Source organism: Trachypithecus francoisi, unplaced genomic scaffold, assembly GCF_009764315.1.
Source record: "Trachypithecus francoisi isolate TF-2019V2 unplaced genomic scaffold, Tfra_2.0 Lachesis_group20, whole genome shotgun sequence".
Lineage (NCBI taxonomy): Eukaryota > Metazoa > Chordata > Mammalia > Primates > Cercopithecidae > Trachypithecus > Trachypithecus francoisi.
The window spans coordinates 67,626,730-67,652,792 of record NW_022681466.1 but is presented as its reverse complement, the minus strand read 5'-3'; the positions used below and the strand labels follow the sequence as shown (position 1 = coordinate 67,652,792).

The 26,063-nt window shown below is 46.9% G+C and overlaps 1 protein-coding gene across 1 annotated transcript in view; it reads right to left on the bottom strand.

The window, feature by feature from the left end:
* Positions 1-24,410, bottom strand: part of PELP1 (proline, glutamate and leucine rich protein 1) — a 36,594-nt gene extending 12,184 nt beyond the window's left edge. Inside the window, 5 exon segments of the mRNA XM_033185016.1 lie at positions 2,049-2,120; positions 2,350-2,499; positions 11,538-11,643; positions 12,031-12,095; positions 23,513-24,410. Coding sequence (XP_033040907.1) covers positions 2,049-2,120; positions 2,350-2,499; positions 11,538-11,643; positions 12,031-12,095; positions 23,513-24,055 — 936 coding nt within the window. The 5' untranslated portion in view covers positions 24,056-24,410.
* Positions 24,411-26,063: the final 1,653 nt, after the last annotated feature.

The following is a 26,063-nucleotide window of genomic DNA, read 5'->3' as shown; positions in this document are numbered from 1 at the left end:
GACAACTGGCAGGAAGGGGTCAGGAAGTGACAGAGGGAGTTTAAACAGGAATATATGCAGAAAGAAGTGTTGGGGCAATTGTCCTAGGGAAGTGATGGGTCAGGAAGCATTCCCAGAGAAAATTACAAGACCTTCAAAAATAAAGTAAAGGCTGGGTTCGCAGGTGGCTCGTGCCTATAATCCCAACACTCTGGGAGGCTGAGGCAGGAAGATCACATGGGGCCAGGAGTTCAAGACCAGCCTGGTCAACATGGTGATACCTTGTCTCTACTAAAAACACAAAAATTAGCTGGGCGTGGTGGTATACGTCGGTAATCCCAGCTACTCAGAGGCTAAGGCACAAGAATCACTTGGAACCCGGGAGGTGGAACTTGCAGTGAGCTGAGATCACGCCACTGCACTCCAGTCTGGGCGACAAGAGACTCTCTCTCAAAATAAAAAAAAAAACAAAATGGCCGGGCGCAGTAGCTAATGCCTGTAATCCCAGCACTTTGGGAAGCCAAGGCAGGCGGATCACAAGGTCAAGAGATCGAGACCATCCTGGCCAACATGGTGAAACCCCGTCTCTACTAAAAATTAGCTGGGCGTGGTGGTACGCACCTGTAGTCCCAGCTACTCGAGAGGCCGAGGCAGGAGAATCGCTTGAATCCAGGAGGCGGAGGTTGCAGTGAGCCAAAATCACGCCACTGCACTCCAGCCTGGCGACAGAGTGAGACTCCATCTCCAAAAAAAAATAATACGGCCGGGTGCAGTGGCTCAAGCCTGTAATCCCAGCACTTTGGGAGGCCAAGACGGGCGGATCACGAGGTCAGGAGATCGAGACCATCCTGGCTAACACGGTGAAACCCCGTCTCTACTAAAAAATACAAAAAAATAGCCGGGCAAGGTAGCGGGCGCCTGTAGTCCCAGCTACTTGGGAGCTGAGGCAGGAGAATGGCGGGAACCCGGGAGGCGGAGCTTGCACTCCAGCCTGGGCAACAGAGCGAGACTCTATCTCAAAAAAAAAAAAAAAAAAAAAAATAGGCCGGGCATGGTGGCTCAAGCCTGTAATCCCAACACTTTGGGAGGCTGAGACGGGCGGATCACGAGGTCAGGAGTTTGAGACCATCCTGGCTAACATGGTGAAACCCCGTCTCTACTAAAAAATACAAAAAGCTAGCCGGGCGAGGTGGCTGGCGCCTGTAGTCCCAGCTACTCGGGAGGCTGAGGCAGGAGAATGGCGTAAACCAGGGAGGCGGAGCTTGCAGTGAGCTGAGATCCGGCCACTGCACTCCAGCCTGGGCAACAGAGCAAGACTCCGTCTCAAAAAAAAAAATAATAATAATAATAATAATAGTAATAATAATAATAATAAAGTAAGATATGATGTGAAGGTTAAAAACTAAAAAAAAAATTTTAAAAAGGAATAAAGTAAGATAGAAAGGGGGCCAGGCACACTGGCTCACACCTGTAATCCCAGCACTTTGGGAAGCTGAGGGAGGAGGATCACTTGAGGTCCGGAGTTCAAGACCAGCCTGGGTAACATAGCGAGACCTCCTACAAAAAATTTAATAATTAGCCGGGTGTGGTGGTGCATGCCTTAGTCCCAGCAACTTGAGAGGCTGAGGTGGGAGAATTGCTTAAGCCCAGGAGGTCAAGGCTACAGTGAGCCAAGTGTGTGTGCCACTGTACCCCAGCCTAGGCAACAGAGTAAGACCTTGTCTCAAAAAAAAGACAGGATGGTAGAAAAGTGGGCAGGGCATTTTAAGAGACAAAGAAAAGGCAAGGCAGAAAAAGGAAGGAGCCCATCGTTCAGAGTCTGGCTTAGGCATCAAGCAGATCCAGGTTCCAATGCCTGCTGATCTTAGGCAAGGTTCTCGATTCTAATTTCTTTGGAAGAATGAGGATTCAGTGAGATGAGTGCTACAATGTGGTAGAAGTGTAGCTGTGGAGATTGGTCACTTTAAAGGATAATCAGAAGATAGGTGCTGAGGAATCTCAGGACAGGAATCTGAGGTAAGAGCTCTCAAGGCTTACACTGGTGGGGAGAGGAGTGCATAAATACTTACTTTGAGAGAACCACAAGCCCGAGGGAAATAGGTCATACAAGCCTTCATTCCTTCCAATGCTGACTGCTCACACTATAGGAAAACAAAGTGATAAATGAGAGGCCGAGAGCCCCATGTCACCATATTCCACCTCCCCCAGCACCCGGCAAGGGCCCTTCTCCAGAAATCACTTTTTCTCAGCCCCTCCCTCTTCTCACTTCTTCAATCCTATTCCCCAGTCATTTCCATCAAACAATTAAACAGTGTGAGAAGGTGAGGATTGCGGGGGGCCCATAGGGAAGGGCCTGGGGAGACATCTCACCTCTGGCCTGAGGCCCAGCAGGGAGGTGAGAAGGCCAGGGAGGTGGTTCATGGAGATATCCCGGAACAGTGCAGGCAGCTGGGCTGCATATCGGAGGAGGTCCCTCAGGACAGCCACGGCCAGCTCCATTGTGGCAGGCGGGTCCTGGGTCTAAAGAAAAAATAATGTCTCGTGCTTCCAGCCTCACCTCGACTGTCACCAAAGAGCAGCAGGAGGCACTGCAATACAAGCATTCTGAGAAACACCACAGTTAATGTCAGTATGACCATCCAAGCCACTACCTGGCAGAAAAGGGGGCATGGAGGCATGGAGTATCCAAAAGTAACATCTCTGTCTACAGAAAGGACATGTGTTTACGTTTTACTATTAAGGGTCCTAGGGGTATCTGGGGTCCTAGGAATTTGTGTGGGGAAAAAAAGAGTAACAAAGCTATACCTTAAAGACCTGATTAACTGGAAGAGTTTTCTTTTCTTTTTTTTTTTTTGAGACGGAGTCTCACTCTGTCAGTCAGGCTGGAGTGCAGTGGCGCGATCTCGGCTCACTGCAAGCTCTGCCTCCCGGGTTCACACCATTCTCCTGCCTCAGCCTCCTGAGTAGCTGGGACTATAGGCGTCCACCACCACGCCAGGCTAATTTTTTATATTTTTAGTACAGACGGGGTTTCATCATGTTAGCCAGGATGGTCTCGATCTCCTGACCTCATGATCCGCCCGTCTCGGCCTCCCAAAGTGCTGGGATTACAGGTGTGGGCCACCGCGCCTGGCCGAGTTTTCTTTTTTATTTTTTTGAGACAGAGTCTTGCTCTGTACCCCAGGATGGAACGCACTGAGGCAATCTCAGCTCACTGCAACCTCTGACTCCTGGGTTCAAGCTATTCTCATGCCTCAGCCTCCTGAGTAGCTGGGATTACACGCATGGACCATCATGCCTGGCTAATTTTTGTATTTTTAAAAGAGACAGGGTTTTGCCACATTGGCCAGGCTGGTCTTGAACTCTGGGAGTCATGTGATCCGCCCACCTCAGACTCCCAAAGTGCTAGGATTATAGGCATAAGCCACGGTGCCCAGTCCTTTTTTTTTTTTTTTTTTCTCTTTGAGACAAAGTCTCACTCTGTCACCCAGGCTAGAATGCAGAGGCGCAATCTCGGCTCACCGCAGCCCTAGAAGAATTTTCCAATGATCTCATACTAATGTTCCCTGCTAGAAAGGGAGAAGAGCACTTTTCAGACTGAAAAATAAGCCTCAGTCATAACAAAACTGCCCCATCTCTTTGAGGTTGCTACTAGCTGGCTCAAACCCACCCTGGAACTCATGGAGAAAAAAAGTTTGAATTTAAAAGGACTTTCTTAGAAAATTAATATGTATCTAAGGAAAAAGCATCCAGCACATATCTCCTGCTAGACGAGAGGAGGCTATGTGTCAAAAAAAAGAGAATACTTATGAAGCAAAAATAGGCAGGTCTACCAACAACACATAGGCCCTCATCACTGTCCAGTAATCCTACCGCGTTTCTCTCTGGTTAACTCTGCTACTTAAGTTTTCTCCTCCAACTTCCAACTTGCTACTTCTCCCACCACTGTCACCTGTTTAACCTTGCTCATAACTTCACAGAAAAAACTGAAGCCCAGAGATAATTACAAGGAACTACAAAAACAGCAATTACTTTTGCACCAACCTAATAAAACAGCCTTCGCTTCCCACTCCCAAACCTCAAAATTTCATCTTCACACTATCCACTCTCTCCTGCCCTCTTCCTACCCAAAGACAGTCCCTCCGCTGTGCTTTCAATACTGTGCCCTCCCTTCCTCTCAGAACCTTACACTTTCACTGGCTTTATCTCCCTTGAATTTCTAACCAGTCCCCATCACACGGACTCTTCCCACTGACATTTATAGAGCTCAAGTCTCTCCCATCTTAAAAAGGCTTGTCTTTTTCATTTTATTGATTGATTGATTGATTTTGAGATGGAGCTTCCCTCTGTAGCCCAGGCAGGAGTGCAGTGGCATGATCTTGGCTCACTGCACCCTCCACTTCCCGGGTCCTGGTTCAAGCAATTCTCCTGCCTCGGCCTCCCTAGTAGCTGGGATTACAGGCACACGCCACCATGCCCGGTTAATTTTTGTATTTTTAGTAGAGATGGGGTTTCACCATGTTAGCCAGGCTGGTCTTGAACTCCTGACCTCATTATCTGCCTGCCTCAGCCTCCCAAAGTGCTGGGATCACAGGCATGAGCCACCGAAAAAGTCTTTTCTTGAGCCCATACTTCACTTGCCAAATCCCAGTAATCACCCAGTTTCTCTCCTTCATCATCCATTAGCGCCCAGCATCTTGAAAGGATTTCCCATCTTCCCTCCTTCCGTTTCCCTTCTCCCATCTGCTTCTCATCCTGAGCCAGTCTGGCTTCAGCCTCCACTGCTCCAGCAAAACCACTCTCACTATGGTCTTACCACCCATGCTGCTAACCTAATCAACGATTCTCAGTCTGCATCTTGTCCCACCTCAGGAGGCACATACAGAAATAACTCCTCCCTCATCCCTCAAGGAGTCTTCACTTGGCCCCCTCCAGCCCACAATCCTGATTATCTTCTTCCTGCTGTTGGCCTGTCTCAGTCTCCTTCGTAAGTTCATCTTCCTCTACCTGACCATTAAGTGTGATGTGCTTTAAAATCCAGTCCATAAAAGGGTTTATTTTGATAATCTCATCCTCAGTTTCAACTGCCATCTAAATACTGAAGACTCTTCCCCCTAGTAAAAGATGCCAGGACAGGCACGGTGGCACACACCTATAATCCCACACTTTGGGAGGCCAAGGTGGGAGAACTGCTTGAGCCCAGGAGTTTGAGACCAGCCTGGACAACATAGCAAGAACCCATCTGTGCAAAAACATTTTTTTAATTACTAGGGGGTGGTGGTGTACGCCTGTAGTCCCCGCTATTGGTGGGGGCGGTGGGGGGTACTGATATGAGCACGAAATATCAAGGCTGCAGTGAGCCATAATCACAACACTATACTCCAGCCTGGGTGACAAAATGAAACCACGTCTTAAAGAAAAAAAAAAAAAAAAAAGAACAAAAAAAGGGCTGGGATTGGTGGCTCCTGTCATCCCAGCACTTCGGAAGGCCGAAGTAGGTGGATCACCTGAGGCCAGGAGTTCGAGACCAGCCTGGCCAACATGGTGAAATCCCGTCTCTACTAAAAATACAAAAATTAGCCAGGTATGGTGATGGGCGCCTGTAATTCAGCTACTCAGGACACTGAGACAGGAAAATCGCTTGAACCTGGGAGGCGGAGGCTGCAGTGAGCCAAGACTGGGCCACTGCTCTCCAGCCTGGGCCACACAGCTAAACTCCATCTTAAAAAAAAAAAAAAAAAAAAGCCAACTAAAGTCTCCACCCACTGAACCATCGGGGCTACACTGAGATGTCTGGCCACTTCCACTGATACCAGATCAGGGGGATAGTTACGAATGGTGCTTCTACTGAATGCTCAAGGCCACAGCCATGGTATCTTCTTCCCACACCTCCAAATCTGTCTGCCAATGTTCAGGAATCCAGGAGTCATCCTGGATGTGTGTTCTACTTGATGCTAATCTATCCTCAGCATCTGCTACTCTGACACTAAATCTCTCTCAAATCTATATCCTTCTCATCAGTTCTACTGCCACAACCCTAGTCCAAGCTACTGTGAATGTTCTCCTAGATTACTTTAGTAGCCATCTACATGGTCTTTCTGCTTCCAATCTGTTCCTTTCTAATTCACTATCCACAAGGTAGCCAGAGATATATTTTCTTTCTTTCTTTCTTTCTTTTTTTTTTTTGAGATGGAGTCTCGCGCTGTCACCAGGCTGGAGTGCAGTAGGGCGATCTCAGCTCACTGCAACCTCCACCTCCCGGGTTCAAGCAATTATCCCACCTCGGCCTCCCAAGTAGCTGGGATTACAGGCGCCTGCCACCATGCCTGGCTAATTTTTGTATTTTTAGTAGAAACAGGGTTTCACCGTGTTGGCCAGGCTGGTCTCGAACTCCTGACCTCAGGTGATCCTCCCACCTTGGCCTCCCAAACTGCTGGGATTACAGGCACGAGCCACCATGCCCGGTCGCAGAGAAATACTTTTAGTCACCACCACCACCTCCTTATCTCTGCTTAAAACCTTCCATGAGTTGCCACTACTCCAAGAATAAAAGCCAAAATCCTTAGCATGGTCTATAAGGCCCTACACAACTTGGTCCACAGTCTCCCTATCTCCCCAGCCACATCTCATCAATTCTAGCCACACTCCTCTTCTCTCACAGCTTTGGCACATTAGAACACTCTCTTAACCCAATTAACTCCTATTGATCAGTTCAGAAAAGCTCTCCCTGGACTGCTGGCCCTGATCACCACTACCCACACTACCCAAGCTGAAGTCAGATTATCCTGTTACATGTTTTCTGAGAACTATAGTCTTTACCTCCACAGCACCTACCTCAGTTGATCATTTCACATTCATTTATAAAATTATTCATTTAAAGTATCTTCGACAGGTGCGGTGGCTCACGCCTGTAATCCCAGCACTTTGGGAGACCAAGGTGGGCAGATCATGAGGTCAGGAGATCAAGATCATCCTGGCTAACACGGTGAAAGCCCATCTCCACTAAAAATACAAAAAATGAGCCAAGTGTGGTGGCACGCACCTGCAGTCCCAGCTACTTGGGAGGCTGAGGCAGGAGAATTGCTTGAACCTGGGAGGCAGAGGTTGCAGTGAGCGGAGATCATGCCACTGCACTCCAGCCTGGGCGACACAGCAAGGCTCCATCTCAAAAAAAAAAAAAAGAAGTATCTTCAACTAGAACAGGAATCAGCAAATGATGGTCTATGGGTGCCTGTTTTTGCATAGCCCACAGACTAAGAACGGCTTTTACATTTTAAAGGATTGGAAAACAAACAATACACAATAGAAACTATATGTGGGTCACAAAGCATAAACATTTTCTATTTGTAAACATTTACTTCACAGAAAAAGTGCTAGACTCTGAGCACCAAGAAAGCAGGGTCCACGTACATCTCACTGTCTCCCCAGAGCTTGGTACACTGCCTGCCATATGTGCTTAGAAATGCTTGTTAAGGCCGGGCGCGGTGGCTCAAGCCTGTAATCCCAGCACTTTGGGAGGCCGAGACGGGTGGATCACGAGGTCAGGAGATCGAGACCATCCTGGCTAACATGGTGAAACCCCGTGTCTACTAAAAATACAAAAAACTAGCCGGGCGAGGTGGCGGGCGCCTGTAGTCCCAGCTACTTGGGAGGCTGAGGCAGGAGAATGGCGTGAACCCAGGAGGCAGAGCTTGCAATGAGCCAAGATTGCGCCACTGCACTCCAGTCTGGGCGACAGAGCGAGACTCCGCCTCAAAAAAAAAAAAAAGAAATGCTTGTTAAATAACTAAGTGGAGATGTTATCAAAGGATGTAAAAGTAGGGGAAAAAATTAAGACGTTAAAAGAGTAACAAAGTATGACAAACCCATAACCAACCTTACACTGAACAGGAAACAGTTGAAAGCATTCCCCTTGAGAACTGGAACAAGACAAGGATGCCCACTTTCACCACTTCTATTCAATATAGTACTGGAAGTCCTAGCCAGAGCAATCAGACAAGAAAAAGAAATAAAGGGTGTCTAGGCCAGGCGCAGTGGCTCACACCTGTAATCCTAGCACTTAGGGAGGCCGAGGCAGTCAGATCACCTGAGGTCAGGAGTTTGAGACCTGCCTGGCCAACATGGCGAAACCCTATCTCTACTAAAAATACAAAAATTAGCCGGGCGGGGTGGCAGGTGCCTGAATCCTGCCTACCTGGGAGGCTGAGGCAGAAGAATTGCTTGAACCCAGGAGGCAGAGGCTGCAGTGAGACAAGACTGTGCCACTGCACTACAGCCTGGGCAACAGAATGAGACTCCATCTAAAAAAAACAAAAAAACAAAAAAAACAAAAAAAAAAGGAAGAAATAAAGGACATCTAAATTGGCAAAGAGGAAGTCAAACTGTCGCTATTCACCAGTGATATGATCATATACCTAGAAAACCCTAAAGACTCATCCAGAAAGCTCCTAGAGCTAATAAATGAAGCCAGTGAAGGTTCAGGATACAAAATCAATGTACACACATCAGCAGCACTGCTGTACACCATCAGCAACCAAGCTGAGAATAAAATCAAGAACTCAACCACTTTTACAACAGCTGCAAAAAAATTAAAATACTTAGGACTGGCCGGGTGCGGTGGCTCAAGCCCGTAATCCCAGCACTTTGGGAGGCCGAGACGGGTGGATCACGAGGTCAGGAGATCGAGACCATCCTGGCTAACACGGTGAAACCCCGTCTCTACAAAAAATACAAAAAACTAGCCGGGCGAGGTGGCAGGCGCCTGTAGTCCCAGCTACTCCGGAGGCTGAGGCGGGAGAATGGTGTGAACCCGGGAGGCGGAGCTTGCAGTGAGCTGAGATCCGGCCACTGCACTCCAGCCTGGGTGACAGAGCAAGACTCCGTCTCAAAAAAAAAAAAAAAAAAAAAAAAAAAAAAAAAAACTTAGGACTATACCTAACCAAGGAGGTGAAAGACCTCTACAAGGAAAAACTACAAAACACTGCTGAAAGAAGTCACAGACAACACAAACAAATGGAAACACATCCCATGCTCATGGACAGGTAGAATCAATATTGTGAAAATGGCCATACTGACAAAAGCAATCTACAAATTCAATGCAATTCCCACCAAAATATCACCATCATTCTTCATAAAACTAGAAAAAACAATCCAAAAATTCACATGGAACCAAAAAAGATCCCACAAAGCCAAAGCAAGGCGAAGCGAAAAGAACAAATCTGGAGGCATCACATTACTTGACTTGAAAATATACAACAAGGCTACAGTTACCAAAACAGCATCATACTGATATAAAAATAGGCACATAGACCAATCGAACAGAAGGGAGAGCTCAGATATAAAGCCAAATACAGCCAACTGATCTTCAACAAAGCAAACAAAAACATAAAGTGGGCAAAGGACACCCTTTTCAACAAATGGTTCTGGGATAATTGGCAAGCCACATGTAGAAGAATGAAACGGGATCCTCCTCTCTCACCTTACACAAAAATCAGCTCAAGATGGATCAAAGACTTAAATATTTCTAAGACCTGAAACCGTAAAAATTCTAGAAGATAACATCAGAAAAACCCTTCTAGACATTGGCTTAGGCAAAGAGTTCATGACCAAGAACCCAAAAGCAACAAAAACAAAGATAAATAGATGGGACTTAACGAAAAAGTCTCTGCACAGCAAAACAAACAATCAGTAAACAACCCACAAAGCGGGAGAACATCTTCACAAACTATGCATCTGACAACGGACTAACATCCAGAATTTGCAAAGAATTCAAACAAATCAGCCAGAAAAAAACAAATAATCACATCAAAAAGTGAGCTAAGGACATAAACAGGCAATTCTCAAAAGAAGATACACAAATGGCCAACAAACATATGAAAAAAATGCTCAACATCACTACCATTTGATCCAGCAATCCCACTACTGGACATCTACCCAGAGGAAAAGAAGTCATTATATGAAAAAGACACTTGCGCACAATATTTTACAGCAGCACAATTCACAATTCCAAAAATATGGAACCAGCCTAAATACCCATCAACCAAGAAGTGGATAGAGAAAATGTGGTATAGGCCAGGAGTGGCGGCTCATGCCTGTAATCCCAGCACTTTGGGAGGCCAAGGCAGGCGGATCACGAGGTCAGGAGTTCGAGACATACCTGGCAAACATGGTGAAACCCCATCTCTACTAAAATTTTAAAAATTAGCCAGGCATGGTGGTGCACGCTTGTAACCCTAGCTACTCAGGAGGCTGAGGCAAGAGAATTGCTTGAACCCAGGAGGCAGACATTGCAGTGAGCTGAGATCGCACCACTGCACTCCAGCCTGGGCGACAGAGCGAAACTCTGTATCAGAGATAGACAGATAGATAGATAGATAGATAGATAGATAGATAGATAGAAAGAAAATGTGGTGTATATATACCATGGAATATCACTCAGCCACAAAAAGGAACAAAATCATGGCATTAGAAGGAACCTGGATGGCATTGGTGACCATTAATCTAAGTGAAGTAACTCAAGAATGAAAAACCACACATCGTTATGTTCTCACTTACAACTGAGAGTTAAGCTACGAGGACGCAAAGGCATAAAAATGATATAATGAACTCTTGAGGACTCGGGAGGACAGGTGGGAGATGTGTGAGGGATAAAAAACTACATATTGAGTACAATGTACACTGCTCAGGTGATGGGTGCACCAAAATCTCAGAAATCACCACTCGGCTGGGTGCGGTGGCTCAAGCCTGTAATCCCAGCACTTTGGGAGGCCGAGACGGGCGGATCACTAGGTCAGGAGATCGAGACCATCCTGGCTAACACGGTGAAACCCCGGCTCTACTAAAAATACAAAAACTAGCCGGGCGAGGTGGCGGGCGCCTGTAGTCCCAGCTACTCGGGAGGCTGAGGCAGGAGAATGGCGTAAACCCGGGAGGCGGAGCTTGCAGTGAGCTGAGATCTGGCCACTGCACTCCAGTCCAGGCGACAGAGCGAGACTCCGCCTCAAAAAAAAAAAAAGAAAGAAATCACCACTCAAGAAATTATCCATGTAACCAAACACCACCTGTTCCCCCAAAACTATTGAAATAAAAATATACATACAGGCTGGGTGCAGTGGCTCACACCTGTAATCCCAGCACTTTGGGAGGCTGAGGCAGGCGCATCACTTGAAGTCAGGCATTTGAGACCAGCCTGGCCAACATGTTAAAGCCTTGTCTCTACTAAAAATACAAAAATTAGACAGGCATGGTGGCAGGGGCCTGTAATCCCAGCTACTCAGGAGGCTGAGGCAGGAGAATCACTTGAACGCAGGAGGCAGAGATTGCAGTGAGTCCACATCATGCCATTGCCCTCCAGCCTGAATGACAAAGCGAGACTCCATCTCAAAAAAAAAAAAAAAAAAAAGTTTCTATTTGCAGCTTATCTCTCCACTATCAGGGAATTGTTTTCCAATTATTCTGCCCTCAGAACTACATGTCCAAGTTGAAAAGAACATACCACATCCAAGATGGGGAATAAGGTGGGGGAAGAGGAGGAAGTAAGGCAGCAGCTGAATCCTCACCTGTAACACCTGCTGAATGCTCCGAAGCCAAGACACACAGTGCTGCTGGAATAGCTCTGTGGGGCTCTCCCCTACCAGCAGGGACAGCAGACACAGGCCCTCGAACCTTCGAAGAAACAAGAGAGTCATGGTAAGTGGGCAGAGGCTAGACCTCAGAGACAGGGACTGACTGCTCTTTTATTCTCACTAGGCTACAGAAAAGACTTCACTCCCAGTCCACTGTGGTTTCCACCTCCCGAAATACTTGGAGTGAGCTGGAAGAAGCAAAGAAAGAAGGAAGCAGAGGTAATCCCAGAGGGAATAGGACATCTGGGAGCTGGAAAAGGTAGGATTCAAATCAAGTGAGCTCACACAAGGAATGTAACTGTCCACATCCTTGAGAATAGAGAGAGGTCTTGAATCCTGGGGACGGTGACAATGAAAGGAAAGATGTACATATGCCCACTTCCTAAGGGAACATGGCCCTAGAGAAGAAACAGGGCCAAAGACTTACCGAGTTTTGATGGAACTGAGACGTGCATTACTGAGACTCACCAATGCCCCAAGAGCTGAAAGGTTCTGGGGGAAAGAAAACAGGGAAGCGAGTTACAAACGGGATGTTAAAAATGCAGAAGATTCTCCAAGCCCTTCTCTGTCCCAGCACCCATGAAGCCTTTCTGAAGTTGCACCTCCTCTGAGGCCAAAAGGCCATCCCACTAGAAGCCTTGGGCTTTTCCCTTTTCCCTGTGGGAAAGGCTGTTTCTCCGCCTTTCCTCAAGTTATATTTCGCCTGATCCCTCCCCCCATGCCCCACCCACGTAGTCCCAAACAGGACAGCCCAACTAATCCCACTACCAGACTTCAAAGATGGGTCTGCTTCACCTCTGTATGTCTGGACAGCACCTAACATAGGAGACATCCATAAATGCTTTTGCTGAATGGACACTGAACTCATCCATTATCCTTCCTTCACCCTCAAACAAATCCTCCTCCTCCTGTTCCTGGCTTCCTTACAGCTGTAAAAATGCCAACATAGACCGAGTCAACCAGAATCCTCCTTCCAGTTCTCCCGTTCTCTCACATTCTGGAAGCCCATGAAAGATGTTTCCTCATCAGCCTCCCAGGTAAGCTCTCCATGCCCTGAATGGCCAGCCTCCTCTCACGGCACCCACATCTCCCTAACGGCGTGCATCGCTCCTTCTTCCAACACACACACTATGCACAAGGTTAGGTGAAGGAATACAGAGCTCAATAAAATTAATAAGGTGTCGCCCTGTTGTGGAGGGAAATGTTTATTCATTTGTTCAATAAATATTTACTTCACATGGCCGGGCGCGGTGGCTCACGCCTGTAATCCCAGCACTTTGGGAGGCCAAGGCGGGCGGATCACGAGGTAAGGAGATCGCGACCATCCTGGCTAACACGGTGAAACCCCGTCTCTACTAAAAATACAAAAAATTAGCAGGCATGGTAGTGGGCGCCTGTAGTCCCAGCTACTCGGGAGGCTGAGGCAGGAGAATGGCGTGAACCCAAGAGGTGGAGCTTGCAGTGAGCCAAGATCGCGCCACTGCACTCCAGCTTGGGCAACAGAGCCAGACTCTCACCAAAAAAAAAAAAAAATTCACTTGACATATACTTCATGTGAGACCTTGTTTTAGGTGCCAGTTGCTTATTTTCTAGGTAGAAGAAACAGAAAATAAACAACTGACAAAGTAAATACATAGTATATCAGAGGGTGCTAAGAACTCCAAGGAAAAATAAAGCAGAGTAAGGAAGGAAAGGAGTGCCCAGAGTAGGTAAAGAGGGCAAGATTTAATGTAGGAGAGTAGGTACAAAAAGCATCTCCAAAAAGGGCCAGCCTGGGCAACAGAGTGAGACTCTGTCTCAAAAATAAATAAATAATAAAAAATAAAATGTTAAATTGTATGGTTTGTGAATTGTATCTCAATAAAGCTGTTTTGGCCAGGCATGGTGGCCTGTAATCCCAAAATTCTGGGAAACCAAGGCAGACGAATCACTTGAGGCCAGGAGTTCCAGCCTGGGCAACACGGCGAGACCCCATCTCTACAAAAATTTTTAAAAATAAGGCAGGTGCAGTGGCATGCACCTGCAGTCCCAGCTACTCGGGAGACTGAGGCAGAAGGATCGCTTGAATCCAGGTGTTCAAGGCTGCAGTGAGCTATGAACGCACTACTACACTCCAGTCTGGGCAAAAGAGTGAGACTCTCTCTCTTAAAAAAAAAAAAAAAAAAATCTGGCTGGGAGCAGTGACTCACACCTTTAATCCCAGCACTTGGGGAGTCCAAGGCAGGTGGATCACTTGAGGTTAGGAGTTTGAGACCAGCCTGGTCAACATGGCGAAACTAAAAAAATCTAAAAATCTACTAAAAAGACAGAAGTTAGCCAGACGTGGTGCTGTGGTTTCGCCATATTGGTCGGACTGGTCTCCAACTCCGGACCTCAGGTGATCCGCCTGCCTTGGCCTCCGAAAGTGCTGGGATTACAGAAGTGAGCCACCGTGACCAGCCTAATGAAGCTGTTTTTATAAAAAGGCATACTGATAACCATAAAAAAAAAGAGTGTTCCAGGAAAAGAAAAAACCAGAGGCTGGGCAAGGGGCTTATGACTGTAATCCCAACACTGGGAGGCCAAGGCAGGAGGATCGCTTGAGCCCAGGAGGTCAAGATCAGCCTGTGCAACCGAGCGAGACCCCATCTCCACAAAGAATTTTTGAAAATTAGCCAGATGTGGTGGAGGGCACCTGTGGCCACAGCTACTTGGGAGGCTAAGGTGGGAGGTTTGCTTGACCTCGGGAAGCCAAGACTGCAGTAAGCCATGATCGCCACCACTCCACTCCAGCCTGAATGGCAAAGCAAGATCCTGTCTCTTTTTTTTTTTTTTTTTTTTTTTTTGAGACGGAGTCTCGCTCTGTCGCCCAGGCTGGAGTGCAGTGGCCGGATCTCAGCTCACTGCAAGCTCCGCCTCCCGGGTTTCCACCATTCTCCTGCCTCAGCCTCCCCAGTAGCTGGGACTACAGGCGCCCACCACCTCGCCCGGCTATTTTTTTTTTTTTTGTATTTTTTTTAGTAGAGACGGGGTTTCACCATGTTAGCCAGGATGGTCTCGATCTCCTGACCTCGTGATCCGCCCGTCTCGGCCTCCCAAAGTGCTGGGATTACAGGCTTGAGCCACCGTGCCCGGCCTCTTTTTTTTTGAGACAGAGTTTCGCTCTTGTTGCCCAAGCTGGAGTGCAATGGCACGATCTCGGCTCACTGCAACCTCCGCCTCCCGAGTTCAAGCAATTCTCCTGCCTCAGCCTCTCGGGTAGCTGGGATTACAGGCATTCACCAGCATGCCCAGCTAATTTTGAAATTTAGCAGAGATGGGGTTTCTCCATGTTGGTCAGGCTGGTCTTGAACTCCAGACTTCAGGTGATCCACCTGCCTCAGCCTCCCAAAGTGCTGGGATTACAGGTGTGAGGCCACTGCACCCAGCCTCCGATCCTGTCTCAAAAAAGAAAAATAAAAAGAGCGAAGACTGTGAGATGACAGCACACTTGGTATTTCCGAAGAACAGCAAGGAGACAAACTGTTGCTGGAGAAAAGTGAGCAAGGTGGAGAGGAGTAACCAACGATGAAGGTAGTGGGGCCAGACAGTGCAGAGCCATATAGGTGATTACAGACTTTCGCTCTGAATAAGATAAAAGCCGTGAAGGGGAGACAGAAATTGAGCAGAGGAGTGACAATATCTGACTTCTGGTTTGCTTTTTTTTTTAACCAACAGCATTTGTGTTGTCTTGTTGAGAAGGAAGAAACACACAGATGAGGTAGGAGGTTACTGTAATATGCCAGACAAATGATGATGTAGCTTGAAGAATGTGGTAACTGTGGAGATACAAAGCAGTCAAAATCAGGATGTATTCTGAAGGCAGAGACAACAGGATTTGCCATCAAATTGAATATGGGTGGAAAATAAAAAGAAGGGTCCAAGATAACACTAAGGTTTTTTGCTGAGCAACTAGAAAGATGAAGCTGCCATTCACCGAGAAGGGAACTAATGCAGGAGGAGCAGGTTTTGGAGTGACAATCAGGAGTTCAGTTTCAGAGCTGTTCAATCTGTGATGTGTATTTAACATGAAAATGGAGATGCCAAATAGCCACTGGGTAGACAAGTCTGACGAGAACTCCTGGCTGGAGATGTAAACTCAGGAGTTGCTGGCCTTGAGACTGAATCAGTTCACCAAGGGAATGAGAACAAAGAGAGAAGAGAAACAGTGCAAGCACTGTTGTAGGCACTCAAACCTTCAGAGGTCACAGAGGTGAGGAGGGATCAGTCTTTACTGGAAAGGAGTAACCAGTGTGGTAACAGGAGAATCAAGAGAGGAGAGGAGCTGGGAGAGGTGACTCATGCCTATAATCCCAGTACTTTAGGAGGCCAAAGTGGGAAGACTGCTTGAGCTCAAGAGTTCAAGGCCAGCCTCAGCAACATAGCGAGACCCCGTCTCTACTAAAAATCAAACAAATTAGTTGGGTGTGGGCGCACACAACTGTGGTCCCAGCTACCCAGAAGGCTGAGGAGGGAGGACTGCCTCAGCCTGGGAGATCAAGGTTGCAGTGAGCTATGATCGCACCACTGCACTCCACCCCGGGCAACACAGCGAGACCGTCTCAATGAAACAAACAAACAAAAACAAAAAGGGGAGAGACATCCCAGAAGTCAAGTGAAGACAATTTTTTAAATAGGAAAGTATAATTAACTGTATCAAATGGTACAGATAAGTCAAATATGATGACCCAAATTGACCTTTGAACTTAATGTCTTGATGAACACCATTGATTTTCAAGAGTTACCATTTCACCCAGCAAAGGGTTGTTTTGGCAGCATTGAGGCTAAAAGCCTGAATGTAATGAGTTCAACGGAACAACCATCATAGTAATAATCCATTCAGGGAAGAACCTATAATAGATGTTAAAATGAGTGGGTGAAAGGTTGACAAGATCTAAGACATTCACATTATCTCCCCCCAGGACACTTACTTACAAATGAAAACCATCATACCGTTCAGTGAAAATACCTGGCAGAGACCCGCTTAACCTAGAACACGTGCTCCTGATAAGATGCACCAAGAATGACACATCATTTCTGCAGGGTTTTCTTCTTTTTTGTAGAGACGGGGTCAAGCTAGTCTTGAACTCCTGTGCTCAGTGATCCTCCCACTGTGGCCTCCCCACTAAGCCTCTGAATCTCATGCTGGGATAACAGGCGTGAGCCACTGCACCGGGACGACTTCTGCAGTCTTCTTGCTGAAAACGCACAAAGCTCCAGTTTAATTTGTCTGTTGTTTCCTCATGATTAGATTCGAATCTGAGAGGCATCTTACAAAATAACTATCCTGTACTCTTTTTTTTTTTGAGACGGAGTCTCGCTCTGTAGCCCGGGCTGGAATGCAGTGGCGCGATCTTGGCTCACTGCAAGCTCCGCCTCCCGGGTTCCCGCCATTCTCCTGCCTCAGCCTCCTGAGTAGCTGGGACTACAGGCGCCCGCCACCTCGCCCGGCTAGTTTTTTGTATTTTTTAGTAGAGACGGGGTTTCACCGTGTAGACCAGGATGGTCTCAATCTCCTGACCTCGTGATCCACCCGTCTCGGCCTCCCAAAGTGCTGGGATTACAGGCTTGAGCCACCGCGCCCGGCCTATCCTGTACTCTTTAAAAATATCAAGATCATAAGACAAAGGCGGAAGAACTATTTCAGATTAAAGACTAAAGAGACATTATAACTAAATGCAAGCTGGGCGCGGTGGCTCATGCTAGCACTTCGGGAGGACGAGGTGGGTGCATCATCTGAGGTCAGGAGTTCAAGACCAGCTTGGCCAACATGGTGAAACCCCATCTCTACTAAAAAATAATAATAATAAAAATAAAAATAAAAAATTAGCCGGGCATGGTAGCAGACGCTTGTAATCCCATCTACTTGGGAGGCTAAGGCAGGAGAATCGCTTAAACCCAAAGGACAGAGGTTCCAGTGAGCCAATATCATGCCACTGCACTCAGCCTACGCGACAGAGTGAGACTGTCTCAAAAAAAAAAAAAAAAAAAAAAAGCAAAACAAACAACAATAACAAAAAACTAAATGCAATGTGTAACCCTGCATTAAATCCTGGACTAGAAATTTTGTTGCTGTTGTTGTTGTTATAATGGGTGCCTTTAGGAGAAGTGATGGCAAAACTTAAAAAGATCTGCAGGGGCCAGGCGCGGTGGCTCAAGCCTGTAATCCTAGCACTTGGGAGGACGAGGTGGGTGCATCATCTGAGGTCAGGAGTTCAAGACCAGCTTGGCCAACATGGTGAAACCCCATCTCTACTAAAAAATAATATAATAAAAATAAAAATAAAAAATTAGCCGGGCATGGTAGCAGACGCTTGTAATCCCATCTACTTGGGAGGCTAAGGCAGGAGAATCGCTTAAACCCAAAGGACAGAGGTTCCAGTGAGCCAATATCATGCCACTGCACTCAGCCTACGCGACAGAGTGAGACTGTCTCAAAAAAAAAAAAAAAAAAAAAGCAAAACAAACAACAATAACAAAAAACTAAATGCAATGTGTAACCCTGCATTAAATCCTGGACTAGAAATTTTGTTGCTGTTGTTGTTGTTATAATGGGTGCCTTTAGGAGAAGTGATGGCAAAACTTAAAAAAGATCTGCAGGGGCCAGGCGCGGTGGCTCAAGCCTGTAATCCTAGCACTTTGGGAGGCCGAGACGAGCGGATCACGAGGTCAGGAGATCGAGACCATCCTGGCTAACACGGTGAAACCCTGTCTCTACTAAAAAATACAAAAAACTAGCCGGGCGAGGTGGCGGGCGCCTGCGGTCCCAGCTACTCGGGAGGCTGAGGCAGGAGAATGGCGTAAACCCGGGAGGTGGAGCTTGCAGTGAGCTGAGATCCGGCCACTGCACTCCAGCCTGGGTGACAGCGAGACTCCGTTTCAAAAAAAAAAAAAAAAAAAAAGATCTGCAGGTTAAATAATTTATTGTACCAATATTAATTCTCCAATCATGATGATGGAGTGTGGTTATGTAAGAGAATGTCCTTGTTTTTAAGGAAATACACACTAAAATATGTCAAAGTAAAAGGACATCATATCCGCAACTTACTCCTAAATTGACCCAGAAAAAATATTTTGACAGAATTCCTGTAACCTCTTCACCCAGAATTCTCCAATTTTTAAATGTGCATTTATGTTATTCTCAGAATGATAGGAGATCTGTCATTATCAGAATGATAACATAAATATTCATTTAAAAACTAGAAAATCCAGCCAGGTGCAGTAGCTCAGGCCTGTAATCCCAGCACTTTGAGAGGCCGACGCAGGTGGATCACTTGAGGTCAAGAGTTCAAGACTAGCCTGGCCAACATAGCGAAATCCAGTCTCTACTAAAAATACAAAAATTAGTAGGGTGTGTGGCACAGGCCTGTAATCCCAACTACTTGGGAGGCTGAGGCACGAGAATCGTTTGAACCCAGGAGGCGGAGGTTGCAGTGACCTAAGACTCCTCAAAAAAAAAAAAAAAAATGGAGAATCTAAGAGAAGAGTACATATTGAAATTCTTTCAAATATTGTTCCAACTTTTCTGTAAATTTTCAGTTATTTCAAAGTAATGCTAAAAGAATGAGAGACAAAAAGTACAGATAACACTTTTAAGGAGTTTTTGCCATAAAAGGAAGTACACAAATGGCAAATGGGGCAGTAGTTAGAGGGTGATTTGTTTTTTGAGACAAAGTCTCCCTCTGTTGCCCAGGCCACAGTTCACAGGCACAATCTCGGCTCAGTGCAGTGTCTGCCTCCCAGACTCAAGCAATTCTCCTGCCTCAGCCTCCTGAGTAGCTGGGATTACAGGCTTGTGCCACCACACCCAGCTAATGTTTATATTTTTAGTAGAGATGAGGTTTCGCCATGTTGGTCAGGCTGGTCTCGAACTCCTGGCCTCAAATGATCTACCCATCTCGGCCTCCCAAATTGCTGGGATTACAGATGTGAGTCACTGTACCCGGCCCTAGAGGGTGAGTTTTTTTTTTTCTTTTTGAGACGGAGTTTCACTCCGTTGCCCAGGCTGGAGTGCAGAGGCGCCATCTCGGCTTACTGCAACCTCCGCCCCCTGAGTTCAAGCGATTCTCCTGACTCAGCCTCTTGAGTACTGGGAATACAGGATTACAGATGCCTGCCACTGCACCCCACTAATTTTTGTATTTTTAGTAGAGACGGGGTTTCACCATCTTGGCCAGGCTGGTCTTGAACTCCTGACCTTGTGATCTACCCACCTTGGCCTCCCAAAGTGCTGGGATTACAGGCGTGAGCCACCATGCCTGGCCGAGGATGAAGTTTTGAGCTGTATGCTGATGAAAATGATCCAACAGAAAGGGAGGCCAGGTTCAGTGGCTCATCCCTGTAATCCCAATATTTTGGGAAGGTGAGGCAGGAAGATTTTTTTAATTTAAGTAGGAGTACACTCTAAAATATGACAAAAAGTGGCCGGGTGTGGTGGCTCACGCCTGTATTCCCAGCACTTTGGGAGGTCGAGGGGGGGAGGATCACTTGAGGGCAGGAGTTCGAGACCAGCCTGACCAACATGGTGAAACTCCATCTCTACAAAAAATACAAAATTGGCTGGGTATGGTGGCAGGGGCCTGTAATCCCTTCCCCCCCCCCGCCAGGAGGCTGAAGTGTAGAAGACAGAACAAGACACTGTCTCTGTCCTTCAAAAGAATATACAGGATGACATTCGGGGATTTGCTTTAAAATGGCCCACCAGGCTGAGCACAGTGGTCCACCTCTGTAATCCCAGGATTCTGGGGGGCCAAGGCAGGAGGATCACTTGAGTCCAGGAGTTCAAGACCAGCCTGGACAACATACAGAGCCCCCATCTCTACGAAATTTTTTTTTTAATTAGCCAGGGGTGGTAGCACACCTGTAGTCCCAGCTACTCAGGAGGCTGAGGTGGAAGGATCACTTGAACCTGGGAGGTCGAGGCCAAGGCTGCAGTGAGCCATATTCTGGCCACTACACTCCAGCCTGAGTTAGAGTAAGATCCTATCTCAAAAAAAAAAAAAAAAAGAAAAAGAAAAGTTCCACCAAAAAAAAAAAAAAAAGCCAAGGTATGGGAGGAATGAAATAACACTGGCAAGTGTTCACTGTTAAATTTGGGTGATGGGCGCAGCACAGGGTGAGGTGGTGAAAATATTACTTGTTTATGTCTGAAATTTTACATAAGTTTTATTAATTACATACAAAAACAAAGACTTGTCGAGTATAGGGGAGAGAGGTTGTAAGCATATGTGAAATAAATAAACAAACAGTAGGATAAAGAGCAGTCAATCATAGGTGGCCAAGAAATATATCCCAAAGGCAGTGACAAATAAGCAAATTGAGAAGACTGGGAACGAGGATGGGAGTTGGGGGGGAAGCGCTGCACAGAGAGGGATTCCAAGAGGAGAACAGTAAGTACAAAGGCTCTGAGGAAAGAACGCCCACAGGCTGAAGGATTTTTAAAAGCTGCAAACAGGATCAGAATTTTACTTTAGAAAGCTCACTCCAGCTAGGATTAAAGAGGGTAAGACTGAAGTCAAGGAGACCTGTTAAAAGATTGTTGCTATAATATACTCCAAGCTAGATACGGAGCACTGTGCTAGGATGGTTCCATTTTGGAACTACTGAACTTGTAGCACCTGTGGCAAAGACAAGTTGGCAGGTAGATGATCAAACAGTGGATCCCCCTTGCTCACAAGCTCCAGGTCTATTTGCTGACTTTCATCTCTCATCTTAACTCGACTAGGAATTCTCTGAGAGAAAGGACCATGTCTTATTTGTCTACCTAGAGACGAGAAACAGTACCTAAAACACAACAGACAGTCAATAAATGTTTGCTGAATGAAACCTTTGGGGAAGGAAAGGAAACCCTCCACATAATCCCTTGTATTGAGGATCCAATTCAAAGAATACAAGTAGAAAAAAAATTCAAGGCAGGATGTATCTAAAAATGTAGCACTGGAAATATTAAACTGGGGCCCTAGTTTCCCACATCACTTAGCTTCTTTACTCAAAATTCTACTAGACTTCAGACATTTAAGAAAAATAAGCAAGACGTTAAGTTCATGTAGTTGACTTTCAGGGAGGAGAGGAAGTTCTGAAAGAGATGAAAGAAATCACACATTTATAGGCAGGATAGGTAATATTTCACAAATACTTATAAAAAAAATTTCTGGGGGGCTAGGCATGGTGGCCCATGCCTCTAATCCCAGCACTTTGGAAACGAAGGCAAGTGAATCGCCTGAGCTCAGAAGTTTGAGACCAGCCTGGGCAACATGGCAAAACCCCGTCTCTACCAAAAATACAAAAACTAGCCAGGCACTGTGGTGCGTGCCTGTGGTCCCAGCTACTCTGGAGGCTGAGGTGGAAGGATCCCTTGAGCCTGGGAAACAGAGGTTGCAGTGAGCCAAGATCATGCCACTGCACTCCAACCTAGGTGACACAGTAAGACTTTGTCTCAAAAAAAAAAAAAAAAAAATTCCAGGACTATTGTGAGATAAAGAAAACAGAAAAAAAAAAAAAAAAAAAAAAAACCCGCTGTAATATAACTGACTGATGAAAACCACATAAATTAGAAGAGGGGAATTTAGAGAGAAGAGAAAATACATAATCAGCTCCAGCATCTGATACTGGGCTGAGATAGCAGAGATATAGTTTTGTCACCCTCAACTATGCAGAGTAATGTTAAAGACAAACAGATAGGGTTATCTGTGATAAATCCGGGGCTAAGGTTATTGAACCACCCAGCAGGCTGTGACAACCCTCTTCCTGGAAGGTAGCATAGAGCTGGGAAGGTCCCAGGAATGAAGGGTGGACACAGAAGATCTCCTGTATATGGGTCTTGAAGGATAGGTAGAATTTGGGGGACGTTTAGTGGGAGAGGGAGGAGGATAGGAGATTGTTAAAGCAGCAGCTATTATGGGCTAGAAATATGCCTTCTTGGAATCAGTGCTTTCACGTGGACAAGATGGCGGGTTCAAGCTAGATTGGGGGCAATGAGAAAGAGATGGAAAAGAGTGGACAGATCTGAAAACTACTCAAAGGATAAAATCAACAGGACTCGATAGATTGCATATGGAGGTGTATGAAGAAGAGTTTAGAATTACTTGAGTGTCTAGCTTGCAGAACTGAATGGATATTAGATTCCATTCTTATAGAAATCCAACGGCTCCTAACCAGGCCTAAAACGCTCTGCATGACCCGACCACTGCCTACCCACCTCACCAGTCTCATCTGTACCGACTCTCTTCCCCTCCACATCTGAGCCCCAGGAACGATGGCCTTCTTTCCAGTTCCTTCCTACCACAGGGCCTTCCCACATGAGCTGAACAGCCCCTCCCATCTTTTTTCCCTACCCAACCCCTATTCATTCTTAGGGTCTCAGCTTAAACGCCAGTTCCGTTGGAAAATCTCTGCCAGTCTTCAGAAAAGGTTAGAGACCCCTGATATTCAATTCTCATCTTGTTTCGCAGCATTTTGTATATCGCCACCACGTCTGTAACCGGAGCGCCTAGTACAGTATCTGACCCTCAGTAAGAGCTCGGAAAATGTTTATTGTTGAATGCGTCATTAAGTCAGTCAAAATAATCCCCGAAACAGATATTGTCAGAGGAAAAAGAGGCTTTTAGATTATACAACTAGTGAGTGACCGGGCCTGGAACCTAATCGATTCCTGTGTGCCGACCAATAGACTAACAACAGAAAAATAAGGCCCATTTTTCCCCTGGAGAAACTCATGGCCGATGAAGGAGAAATACGTGCATCCCGTCCGGAATGATACCTGGATCCCCTTTCTGCCCGCAGCTCTCCTTCCGTCAACCTCCCTATCTCACTTGCACTACACCGCAATCCCGGTGCACAGGTGCCGCGCCAACCTCCCCACAGGGCCGCGGGCACGCGGGCCACGGACTCACCTGGGCCCCGCCCACCGACCCATGCAGCCGCAATAGGCACATGAGCCCGGGCAAATGTGGGGCCGAGCGGTTTGGGGGATGCACCGGAGCAACGGCAGACCCCGTTCGAGGTTGCAGCAAACCAGAAACACTCTCCAGCAGCAGCAGGCGGAGCCGTGGGCCCGAATTCACTGCCGAGAGACCCCCGGTCCCGCCAGGAACCCCAGCCGCGGAGCCCGCAGAGGGCCCACTCAGAACGGCTGCCGCCATCTTCCCCCGGGCTCCAGTGGTGGCGTGGCGCGATGACGCAAACACACCGCGACGGCCGCCTACTGGGGAGTGGGCGTGGGGAGGGGGCTGCGGTCCTGCGCACTGGGTGAAGGTACGCTGGACTCGCGGGCTCAGGCTGGGAAGGAGCATGCGCGGCGAGAGCAGGCTGGGCGCCGAGACACCGGGGTGCTCGGTTCCTGGAGTGATGGCGGGTGAGCGTGTCCGAGGCGGTCCTGTGATGTTTAAGGTACACGTGGTCCGGACAAAAGGCGCCAAAGTCCGAACGATTTCCATTTAGCTAAAGGAGTCTCGGGACATCTTCGCTGTAGAAATCAGTAAGTCTCTCTTTTTTTTTTTTGAGACGGAGTCTCGCTCTATGGCCCAGTCTGGAGTGCAGTGGCACGACGTCGGCTCACCACAACCTCCACCTCCCGGGTTCAAGCGATTCGCCTACCTCAGCCTCCCGAGTAGCTGCAATTACATTCGCACGTCACATCGCCCGGCAAATTTTTTTGTATTTTTGTAGAGATGGGGTTTCACCATGTTGGTCAGGCTGGTCTTAAACTCCTGACCTCGGGTGTTCTGCCCGCCTCGGCCTCCCAAAGTGCTGGGATTACAGGCGTGAGCCACTGCGCCCGGCGCAGGAATCAGTAACTCTCTAGGTAACTTGAAATCACAGACATTTTAAACTACATTTGCAACTTCAGAAATGATATGAGATGTGCGCCTTGCAAAAGCCAATTCAAACAGTACGGAAGGGCATAAAGTAAAAAGAAAAACTGTCCCTCCCCGCAAGGCCCTGCCCCAGTAGCGTGTATAGTTTCCTAATATTAGTCTATACACAAGCACATAAATGAATATTTTACAAGATTGGGGTCTGCGTGTGGCTTTTTTTCACTCATGACCTTCTTTATGCTATTTTTTAAACTGTGTGGTATGAATGAAATGGGTGCACCATGGTTTAATAATTCTATTACTGAATTAATATTTAAAGGCTGCTCCAGCTTTTTGCTAATGCGAACACTGTAGTGAACACGCTAATACCTCTATCTTTGTGTACTTTGTGATTATATCATTTTTCCTTTTTTTTTTTTTTTTTTTGAGAAGTCTTGCTCTGTCACCCAGGCTAGAGTGCAATGGTGCGATCTCAGCTCACTGCAACCTCCGCCTCCTGAGTTCAAGTGGTTCTCCTGCCTCAGCCTGCCAAGTAGCTGGGATTACAAGCACCCGCCTCCACGCCCAGCTAATTTTTGTATTTTTAGCAGAGACGGGGCTTCACCATGTTGGCCAGGCTGGTCTCAAACTCCTGACCTCAAGTGATCCGCCAGCCTCAGCTTCCCAAAGTACTGGGATTACAGGTGTGAGCCACCCCACCTCGCCCATTTTTCCTCTTATTGCCTACTATCCAATCCTTCAAGTCCTGGCATTCTGCCTCCAAAATACATTAACCCAACAGCGTTAATTTTTCTCCATCTCCACTGCCACTCGGGTCCAAATCACCATTCACTCTCACCTAGCCTCTTACAATAGCGTATTACAAAGCCTTCATTACTCTCTGCTTCCCTCTTGGCACCCTTGTAGTCCCTTCACACAGCAACCAAAGGGGTCTTTTCAAATGCAAACCAGTTCTTGTCACTCCTTGCTTAAACCCCTCTGTGGCTTCCAAATGTGATAAGAGTGAAATCCCATCTTCTCATTGATGCTACAAGAATCCACCCAATCTGACTCATACCCACCTCCCCGACCTCAACACATACCACAAGTACAACTTTCCTTCTCTCTTTCTATTCTTGAGCCAAACTAGCCTTCTTTCTATTCTCCAGCAAAACCCATTCCCACATCAGAACCTTTGCACGTGTTGCTGATTCTGCTGGAGAAACTGTCCTTTGATCCTATGTAACTGACACTATCTTGCCATCCTGAGAGGGCTTCTTTTTAGGTGGCTCCCACTCCAACCCCCATCAGCCTCCATCCTATTTCCCTGCTTATAATTCATGTCATTACCAGAACTTTAGTTGCTTTCTTATTTATTAACTATCTCTTTCGTCTAAAATACAAACTCCATGAAAGGGCTCTTGTCTCCTACACTATGCTATTCCCATCACCTAGAACAGTGCCTGGTACATAAAAGGTGCTGAAAAGATATTTCCCCAGGCTGGAGTGCAGTGGCACGAATCACAGCTCACTGCAGCCTTGACCTCCCAGCTCAAGCCATCCTCCCACCTCAGCCTCCCTAGTACCTGGGACTCTAGGCACTAGCCACTATACTTGGCTCATTTTTGGGTTTTTGGAGGTTTTTTGT